At 40.9% G+C, this 10,915-nt stretch overlaps 1 protein-coding gene across 1 annotated transcript in view; it reads left to right on the top strand.

Annotated features, from left to right (window-relative positions):
* The window catches only part of celsr2 (cadherin, EGF LAG seven-pass G-type receptor 2), a 269,713-nt gene that overhangs the window by 152,074 nt on the left and 106,724 nt on the right, over positions 1 to 10,915 (top strand). Inside the window, exon 3 of the mRNA XM_061874218.1 lies at positions 6,422 to 6,644. Coding sequence (XP_061730202.1) covers positions 6,422 to 6,644 — 223 coding nt within the window. The remainder of the gene's footprint in view (positions 1 to 6,421; positions 6,645 to 10,915) is intronic.

Genomic DNA, 10,915 nt, shown 5'->3' with positions numbered 1-10,915 from the left:
AATGGTCGTAAAAAGGTTTTTAATGCTCTGACTATGAAAATATTTCATTTATGATGAACAAAAACAACACTGGAATTAAATGAACACGAAAAACCAGGTCTACTGTTATCAGTTTGTTTTAAGAAACATTTGAAAAGTTCTCTTTTTAATAAAGCTTTTAGTTAATGCACCTTTTTACTATCATTTTAATCCACTTAATAATAATATTGTATTTTTAAAAAAAAAATTAAAAAAGCACTTTACGTTGAGCAAACAACCTCAAAGTGCCACAGTGTAAAAAATAGTAATAATAATAATGGTAAAAAGATAATAAAAATAAATAAAATATAAAACTAGAAACATCCCAATAGCTAGAACCAGCATGCATGTCTATAAGAAGGCTTTTTTAAAAAATATGGGTTTTTAAGCCTTTTTTAAAAGCATCCGCAGTCTGAGGTGCCCTCAGGTGGTCAGGGAGAGCGTTCCACAGACTGGGAGCTGCGGAGCAGAAAGCCCGGTCTCCCATTGTTCGAAGCTTTGTTTGTGGAGGTTGGAGGAGGTTAGCCTGTCCGAAGCAGAGGTGTCGTGTGGAGGATTTGGGGGTGAGCAGTTCCTTGAGGTAGAATGGGGCATTTTCATGGAGGCACTGATGAGTTAGTAGGGAGATTTTGAATTCAATCCTGAATGGAACAGGAAGCCAGTGAAGGGATTTGAGAGTTGGTGTGACGTGGTCATGTTTCCACACTCTCATCAGGATCCTCGCAGCACTATTTTGTATGTACTGCAGCTTCTGAATGTTCTTGCTGGGGATCCTGAAAAGAAGTGCGTTGGAGTAGTCGAGTCTGGAGGAGACAAAGTATCTTAGTATCCTTTTATGATGTTGCCCCTGTTGTTTTAAATTGAATTGTTGTTTTACTTCACCTATGTTTTGCACCGGGCTTTGTGATTTTTTCTGTGAAAAGCGCTTTATAAATAAAACTTTCTTACTTATACATACAATACAATACTCCAATGCCAACTCCTATTTGCTTATTGATATTTAGTGTTTTTCAACACCTTCCTTTCTTTTCACACAGGAAGTGAACATTTTAATGACAAAATGTAAGTAAATTAAATGTTGTCAGTTTTATTATGAATGAGTGATCAGCAGTGGATTTTTCAGGCATGTTGAACTGAACTCGTCTGAAACAAATACACCATACAAGCTGCACACTGACTACTCTTAAGTAACAGTCAAGGAAAGGGAGGATATAATAGAATGCAGGGTGGAAGACGGTTATCAACATGGTTGCACTGAGCTGTTTCTAATCTTTTGGTTTATTTACAAATGAAGGACAATTCCTTTATTTCGCCTCTCACATCTTTTCATGATCCCCACCTGTGTTTGAACTCCTGTAATTAAAGTTCCTGTGAGTCCCAAGGGATCAGCTCCTCAGTTACCTAGCAGCGTGACGAGGCCCAATCCCGTCACAGATCCCTGAGGACGTGTCCTCTTCCAGTAGAGCTTTCGGTTGGTTTATCCAACATAGCGACTTCACGTCCTCTTTGAATTTATTATTCATAAATACTGACTTAATGTTTCATTAGGTTGTTTACCCTTCTGCGAGATCCTTGCATCAGCTTTTGGGGGGGGGAACAAAATGCCATTTGACTGACTTCTTTTGAAATCCATAATTTAATGTTTTCTCACTTTGCATTGGCATTGATCACGTATGCGCGCATCGGGCAAACATTCAAGAGCTCGGCGCCTCTTCTGCACAATTTGCTGCATTAATGAGTCACGCCTGGCGGCAAACATCCGCACATAAGCTGGCGCTGCTTATATTGACTTGTTTGAATTATTGATCAGGAAACGTGCTCACACACACACACACACACACACACACACACACACACACACACACACACACTGCTGCCACACTGGAAACAGCAGCTGAAGGGCACACATGGTGGAGGCGTCCCAAGGGGAAGTCTTCGTGTTTGATGTCACACCTGTACCTAATGTTGTGTCCTGTCCCTGAAAGAATCACACATTTATTTTAGGTCAAGTATCTTTTCCTCTTTGGTGCTCACGTTCTGCTTGGTAATGTCACAATATGATCAGTGACGTGCTGTCAGGGGAAGCAAGTGAGGCACCTGCCACCAGGTGGCTTAACCATGAGTTGTTCCAAAATGAAGTGATAAAATAAAATAAGTTTTTAATATTCGAGATTTGTTAGGACACGCTTCAGCCGCGTGGACCACTCGCCTGTGCATCAGTTGGGGACGTCTCTGTGCTGCTCACCTGTCTCCACTCAAGATGGTGTCCTGCTGGCCCCATTATGGACTGGACTCTCACTATTATGTTAGATCCACTATGGACTGGACTCTCACTATTATGTTAGATCCACTATGGACTGGACTCTCACTATTATGTTAGATCCACTATGGTCTGGACCCTCACTATTATGTTAGATCCACTATGGACTGGACTCTCATTATTATGTTAGATCCACTATGGACTGTACTCACTATTATGTTAGATCTACTATGGACTGGACTCTCACTATTATGTTAGATCCACTATGGACTGGACTCTCACTATTATGTTAGATCTACTATGGACTGGACTCTCACTATTATGTTAGATCCACTATGGACTGGACTCTCACTATTATGTTAGATCCACTAGGGACTGGACTCTCACTATTATGTTAGATCCACTAGGGACTGGACTCACTATTATGTTAGATCCACTATGGACGGGACTCTCACTATTATGTTAGATCCACTATGAACTGGACTCTCACTACTATGTTAGATCCACTATGGACTGGACTCTCACTATTATGTTAGATCCACTATGAAGCTGGGACGGCGTGGCGCAGTGGGATAGTGGCCGTGCGCAATCCAATGGTCCCTGGTTCTATCCCCACCTAGTACCAACCTCGTCACGGCCGTTCTGTCCTGAGCAAGACACTTCACCCTTGCTCCTGATGGGTGCTGGTTAGCGCCTTGCATGGCAGCTCCCTCCATCAGTGTGTGAATGTGTGTGTGAATGGGTAAATGTGGAAGTAGTGTCAAAGCGCTTTGAGTACCTTGAAGGTAGAAAAGCGCTATACAAGTACAACCCATTTAATTAATTTATCAATGTGATTTTGGTGTGGTTCCTCTATATTTTGATAGTTTTCATGGTCAAAACCACGGAAATTCCATGTTTCCTGATCAAAACAATGCAGCAGACGAGAAGTGAGGCAGACACAGGCGGTGCCTCCATGGCTACACGCAGTGTGTATTGGGCGTGTGCGCGCTTGCTTGTTGCCACGGGGAAAAGGCAGGTCATGAGGCAGCAAGTACCTCTGCCTCAAGGTAGGGGGCGATGTATTGTCAACTTGCAATTCAATGCCTCAGCAGTACTCTGACTCCCCACACTGGGAGAAGTGGGGATGCTCAAGCTAGCAGACACAGGTCTCTCTAGCGGAAGCCAGCATTTTTTTCTTTTCTTTTTTTTTTTTAACTCTGTCTATAATAAACATGGCATTTTTATTAGAGTAAGCCAGCAGTTGTGGGTGTTTTCTTTCAGATGCAAAAATATTGTTTAATTTCTTGGAATGAAATTGAATTAAATGAATGTTCCAGCCAATATGGAGAATTATATACCATGGCGCAGTGGGAGAGTGGCCGTGCGCAACCCGAGGGTCACTGGTTCAAATCCCACCTAGTACCAACCTCGTCACATCCGTTGTGTCCTGAGCAAGACACTTCACCCTTGCTCCTGATGGGTGCTGGTTGGCGCCTTGCATGGCAGCTCCCTCCATCAGTGTGTGAATGTGTGTGAATGGGTAAATGTGGAGGTAGTGTCAAAGCACTTTGAGTACCTTGAAGGTAGAAAAGCGCTATACAAGTACAACCCATTTATTTATTTATTTATTTATTAAATACTTCTCTAAACTGGACTTTAGGACAAAATGAATGTGGCCATACAAAGTATGTTTTCATTGAGGATAGCTATTGCTGCTTCAGATACAAATTAAATTAAATTAAATTAAATTAAATAAATGTTTCTGCCAATATGGAGGATTATATACTGTGTCCAAGATTAAATACTTCTCTAAACTGGACTTTAAGACAAAATCAATGTGATCATACAAAGTATTTTAATGGAGGATAGCTATTGCTGCTTCAGATACAAATACTGAAAGGTAAGATCCACTCACAATACTTGATTTATTTTGTTAAAAGCAAATGGGACCAAAAACTATTTAATAATAACTTGATCAAATATTTTTTGGACCAATTTATCATATCATAATATCATTATGATAACGTTTTTTTGAAAGCGAATAACTCCCTTTTTTTCCCTGTAAGTCTAATGTGCAACCTACATCAACAATGACTAGAGCTGCACATATGAATTTAAGTTAAAATAAAAAATTAAAAAATTAAAAGTATGTATGCCTCACCTGGTATTTAGTTCACCGCACGTCACTGAGTATGATCCCTATTTTAACCGCAGCTTTCCGGTTAACTCATGCATGATACAGATAAGGACAACATTTCGTTGCATTAGATAAAAAATCAGTAAGGTTCAGATATAAATAAATAGATCACTGTACAGATAAATATATTGCACTTTTGCATATGCATCCCCGTTTATGGATGTATGTTATATTGTCTTTATATCCCAGCCAGTTAATCCATTTGGGTGGGGGGTTGGGAATTGAGGGGATTATTATGATGCGTTTAAGAGTCTGATGGCCTGAGGGAAGAAGCTGTTACAGAACCCGAGGTTCTGCTATGGAGGCTGCGGAACCTCTTCCTAGAGTCCAGCAGTGAAAACAGTCCTTGGTGAGGGTGGGAGGAGTCTCACATGGCATTAAAACTAAAAAAAATCAAAACAACTTCAGATTGTTTTCTTTGTCTTAATTTGGCCAAAAACAGAACAAACACATTCCGAAAATATTACAATGAAAATATAGAAAAACATACCGTCAGTGGAGGCAGCACGGTGAAAGAGGGGTTGGTGCGTCTGCCTCACAATTTGAAGGTCCTGGGTTCGATCCTTCGCCCGGGATCTTTCTGTGTGGAGTTTGTGTGTTCTCCACATGAATGTGTGGGTTCCCTCCGGGTACTCCGGCTTCGTCCCACTTCCAAAGACATGCACCTGGGGATAGGTTGATTGGCAACACTAAATTGGCCCTAGTGTGTGAATGTGAGTGTGAATTTTGTCTGTCTATCTGCGTTGGCGCTGTGATTAGGTGGCGACTTGTCCAGGGTGTACACCCCCTTCCACCAGAATGCAGCTGAGATAGGCTCCAGCACCCCCCACAACCCCAAAAGGGAAAAGCCACAGAAAATGGATGGATACTGTCAGCGGTAAAGTTTAGATCCATAAAGGAAAGAAGAAAGTGAATGAAGGTTTATAACTGAATACATTCACATATGCATAAAACTGTGTTTTATTTTGTATTATTTTTTTAATGGATTAAGTAACGTTTATGACAACCATTTTCCAAAACACAATATAGAATTTGAAATGTAATAGGATAATGCATACATTTATAATTTGTTTTCAAAACGCTTACAAAAAAGTTGGGATTGTTGCGATCCGTTACTCGGATCTTCACATATTGTTTATTGTTCCATTGTCTCATTCCCCGTCTGACCAGCCTACTTCCTGTTTAGTCAGTCACCTTGGTTACACATTGATTTCACCTGCTCCTCGTTTTCTACACACACCTGGTGCTCCTTGATTACTCCCTATATAAGCCTTCCTCTTTTCTTTGTTCAGTCTGGGTTCATAAATTGCCGATGAGCAACAGTATCGACTGACTTCACGTATCTATATTCTCGCTAACTTTTCACGCTAAGCCTTTGTTTTATTCCAGCTCTGACGCTGATGAATTGTTTTTCCTTTTTGTGTGCTTTCGCGCCAGTCTTAGTTTTTCTGTTTTCTATTCCTAGCTTTTATGCTAGCGCCCTTGGTTTATTTTGTCTGTTAGCTCCAGTATTTTTGTTTGTAGCCTGCTTTTGTGAAGTTTAATAAATCATTTAAACTTACCATTGCTGTGTTCATGTCGACACATCCACGGGGGGACAAACCTGGCATTACTATGCCAATCAGTCATTACAGGGACTCCAAAAATTGACCGTGGAACCCCATTTTTATGACTTGATGAGGTCCCTGGAACCCCATTTTGAAAATTCTTTGCACAACACAGATGGAGTATTGGTGCGTGCAAAACAGCAGCAGGCAGCTGTTGCCAGCAGGCTGGTTCTAATACTAATCAAATATCATCCCGGGGGCAATAGATCATTCATTGGAGGGCCTGACTTTGACATCCTTGCTCCAGCAGCTTTAAAACAAACTATAGTTAAAATGATAGCACCTGTGTATGTGTGTATCTAACAATGATGGCTCGATATAGTTTTGGTTATTATTAATTTGCCATGTATCTCCTAGGCGAGCGCTGTGAGCTGTCGTCCCGCTCGGGCCGCTGCGCTCCGGGAGTCTGCAAGAACGGCGGCATGTGCGTGAACCTCCTGGTCGGCGGCTTCAAGTGTGAGTGTCCGTCGGGCAGCTACGAGCGTCCGTACTGCGAGATGACCACGCGAAACTTTCCCCCGCACTCCTTCCTGACCTTCAAGGGCCTTCGCCAACGCTTCCACTTCACTGTCTCACTCACGTAAGCCGCAAAACCCGCTTTTATCGTCTATATTGCCTGTATCACTTTATCACCTGTATCACCTATATCACATTGGATGCATCACTTACATCAGCTACATTTCCTGTATCACTTGCATTACCTACTATATCACCTGTATCGCCATCCCATATGTAACACCCACATCAAGTACTTTACCTGTAATCTCAGGGCATTCAACCGATCGCAATGGGACTGTTTGGTTTGTCTTAGAAGACTGTATCAGACTGTATTAACACCTCACTCAGTTGTAACCTGTATCACATGCATCACATCTCATCTACATTACACATGCATCACCTGTAACCTGTATCACATGCATCATATACAGTGTATCATCTACATTACACATGTATCACCTGTAACCGTATCAAACGCATCACATACAGTACATCTCCTGCATTAACACCTCACTCAATTGTAACCTGTATCACTTGCATCACATACAGTGCCTACACCTATAACCTGTATCACATGCATCACATACAGTAGATCTCCTGCATTAACACCTGTATCACCTGCAACATTAATACATCACATACAGTGCATTATACGTTACATATCTATCACCTCACCTGTGACATGTATCACATGCAGGACATACAGTACATCTCCTGCATGACCACCCCAATCACCTGTAACTTGTATCATATGCATCACATACAGTGCATCATCTACATTACGCATGTATCACTTGTAACCGCATCATCTGTACATTACGCATGTATCACCTGTAACCTTATCACATGCATCACATACAATGCCCACACCTATAACCTGTATCACATACATCATATACAGTAGATCTCCTGCATTAACACCTGTATCACTTGCAACCTGTATGCACAAATACAGTGCATTAGACGTTACATATCTATCACCCCACCTGTGACCTGTATCACATGCATGTCATACAGTACATCTTCTGCATGAACACCTCAATCGCCTGTAACCTGTATCACATGCATCACATACCTTGCATCTCCTACAGTAACGCCTGTAGCACATTCATCACGTAGAGAGCATCATCTATATCACGCATGTATCACCTGTAACCTGTATCACATGCATCACATTCATCTACCTTACATATGTACCACCTATAACCTGTAACTTTGTGCGTCACATACATCTTCTCCATCGCCTGTATGTAATACTGTATAACACTACTTAACATATGTATCACCAGTAACCTGTATCACATGTATCACATATGTACATCACTTTCATTAACACATGTATCACCTGTAACCTGTATCACATGCATCACATACATTACATCACTACGATTACACCTATATCACATGTAACCTGTATCACATGCATCACATATAAAATGTCACCTGTATCTCGTGTCACCTACATTGTTTCCATTACCTGTACCAATTCAAGGAAATACGGTAGATTACATTTATTATTACATAAAATGCATCACGTGTCATATCTTATATCTCCTGGATTGCATACATTATTTACACCACCTGTATCACAACGTTTATCTCCTGAATCACCTTCAACACATGTCATGTAAATCACCTGTATCATCTTCTGTGTGTCACCTGTATCTTCCTTTATAATGTAATCCACCTAATTACCCCAAACACGTGTATCGCATACAACACCTGTATAATCTACAGTACATACATTTCTCACATCTCCTGGACCACCTATGTTACTTGTATCACACACATAACTTGCAACCTACATAGAAAAACATCAATACTTGTAGTAACTTTATCAGTCATATTGTTTGATTCACCTGTATCAACTCTAACTCACATTTATCACCAGTTCACCTGTATCATGCTTGTATCACATGCATCACCTGCATTAATGCTGTTGATACTGATATCAACTGCATTACCTTCATCATCTGTATCAGCTATAATGCTGGCTTCACCTATATTAGAAATTATATAATCTACCATACAACACCTGTATCATCTACATCATTCACAGCACCTGCACCACCTGCATCATCTGAAATACTTGAACCACAAAAAACACAGGTACAATCTACAGTATATTACTTAAGTTGATCTCGTGCCCTGAACCACCTGTATTACATATGCCACCCATGTCACCTGCATCGCTTTCAACACCTGTAGTATCGGTATCAAAATCAGTTCTTTCACGATCGTAACCTATGCCAACAACAGCATGAGCTTTAATCATCTTCTCCATCGCCTGTGTCGAATGTGACCTGTATCACATGCGATCACTTGCATAACATGTGGCGTCCAAACACCTTGAAAAAAAATCACAGATAACCTGTATCGTTTACGTTACATACTTGACTTACAGGTCCCACAACAACAGATCCTAGCCCCACCTGTATCACAATGGATGTGTCGGCAATGTGTCAACAACAGCACATACTGTAATCATCTTCTTACTCAGTGGCCTAGTGGGAAGAGTGTCAGCCCTGAGATCGGTAGGTCGTGAGTTCAAATCCCGGCCGAGTCATACCAAAGACTATAAAAATGGGACCCGTTACCTCCCTGCTTGGCACTCAGCATTAAGGGTTGGAATTGGGGGTCACCATAAATGACTCCCGGGCGCGGCACCGCTGCTGCCCAGTGCTCCCCTCACCTCCCAGGGGGTGATCAAGGGTGATGGGTCAAAGGCAGAGAATAATTTTGCCACATCTAGTATGTGTGTGGCAATCATTGGTACTTTAACTTTAACTTTAACTTCTTCATCACCTGTATTACATACTTAATGTGACATGGGGTCACTTCTCTCACCTGTATCACCTGTGTCGTCCAATTACCTGTTAGAAATCACATACAACCTGTATTATCTACATCACATCTTGTACTCGTATGTCCCGCACCACCTGTATCACCTATATTATAACACGTGTAGTATCACGTCCATCACCTGCCTCACCTGTACTGCATCACAAATAAATGTAAAGGGTGATGAAAGCTCAACAAGTTGGCGTCATGAAGAATACGACTATTTTGATCTCCTTACCTGCGAGGCTGTACTTGCCATGTCTACAGGTGATATAATATCCCGCTTGTGAGCTCTCGGGTCTCGGCCTTCCTTTAAGCTCGGCTCAGATGACCGTCTATTTTAATTTACAACCGCCTCCACCAGTTTTCAAAGTGTTCTACGTTTCAGAAGAGCAGCAGTAAAAGGTGGCAATACAGAGCGCCCGGAGGCAGGTGAGGAGAACAAGTAGCTGTCACTTGAACCGTCGCTGATCAGGTTTCACCCAGGAAAGAGTTTGTGTTATGATGAACGGATCGGAATGCCCATCGTGTTTACGCACGACATCTGGGCGGCCTAAGTTCTGTTTGGTCGGCATTTTGCTTGTATAGCGTAGCATAATATAGCATAGTATAATATAGCGTAGCATAACATAGCGTAGCATAATATAGCATAGCATAACGTAGCATATCATAACATTGCGTAGCATAGCATAACATGCGTGACATAACATGACTTATTTTATCTTTGGGAAAATATTGGACACAGTGTGTTGTCAAGCTTATGAGATGCGATGCAAGTGTAAGCCACTGTGAAACTATTGTTCTTTTTTTTATTTTCATAAATGTTTAATGATAATGTCAATAAGGGATTTTTAATCACTGCTATGCTGAAATTATAACTAATATTGATACTGTTGTTGATAATATTCATTTTTGTTTCACTACTTTTGATTTGTTCTGTGTCGTGTTTGTGTCTCCTCTCAATTGCTCTGTTTACTGCAGTTCTGAGTATTGCTGGGTCAGGTTTGGTTTTGGAATTGAATTGCATTGTTATGGTATTGCTGTGTATTGTTTTGTTGGATTGATAAAAAAAAAAAAATATTTTTTTATAAATGAGAATCAATTCTGAATCGCACAACTTGAGAATCGCGATTCAAATTCGAATAGATTTTTCCCCCCTGATATATATATATATATATATATATATATATATATGTGTGCGTGTGGATATTTATATATGTATACAGTACAGGCCAAAAGTTTGAACACACCTTTTCATTCAATGTGTTTTCATGACTATTTACATTGTAAATTCAATGTTTATCAATCAATGTTTATTTATATAGCCCCAAATCACAAATGTCTCAAAGGACTGCACAAATCATTACGACTACAACATCCTCGGAAGAACCCACAAAAGGGCAAGGAAAACTCACACCCAGTGGGCAGGGAGAATTCACATTCAGTGGGACGCCAGTGACAATGCTGACTATGAGAAACCTTGGAGAGGACCTCAGATGTGGGCAACCCCCC

This window comes from Nerophis ophidion, linkage group LG16, assembly GCF_033978795.1.
Source record: "Nerophis ophidion isolate RoL-2023_Sa linkage group LG16, RoL_Noph_v1.0, whole genome shotgun sequence".
NCBI classification, from domain to species: Eukaryota; Metazoa; Chordata; class Actinopteri; order Syngnathiformes; family Syngnathidae; genus Nerophis; species Nerophis ophidion.
Note: the sequence above shows the minus strand (reverse complement) of the source record. Positions and strands in the feature narration are given on the sequence as shown.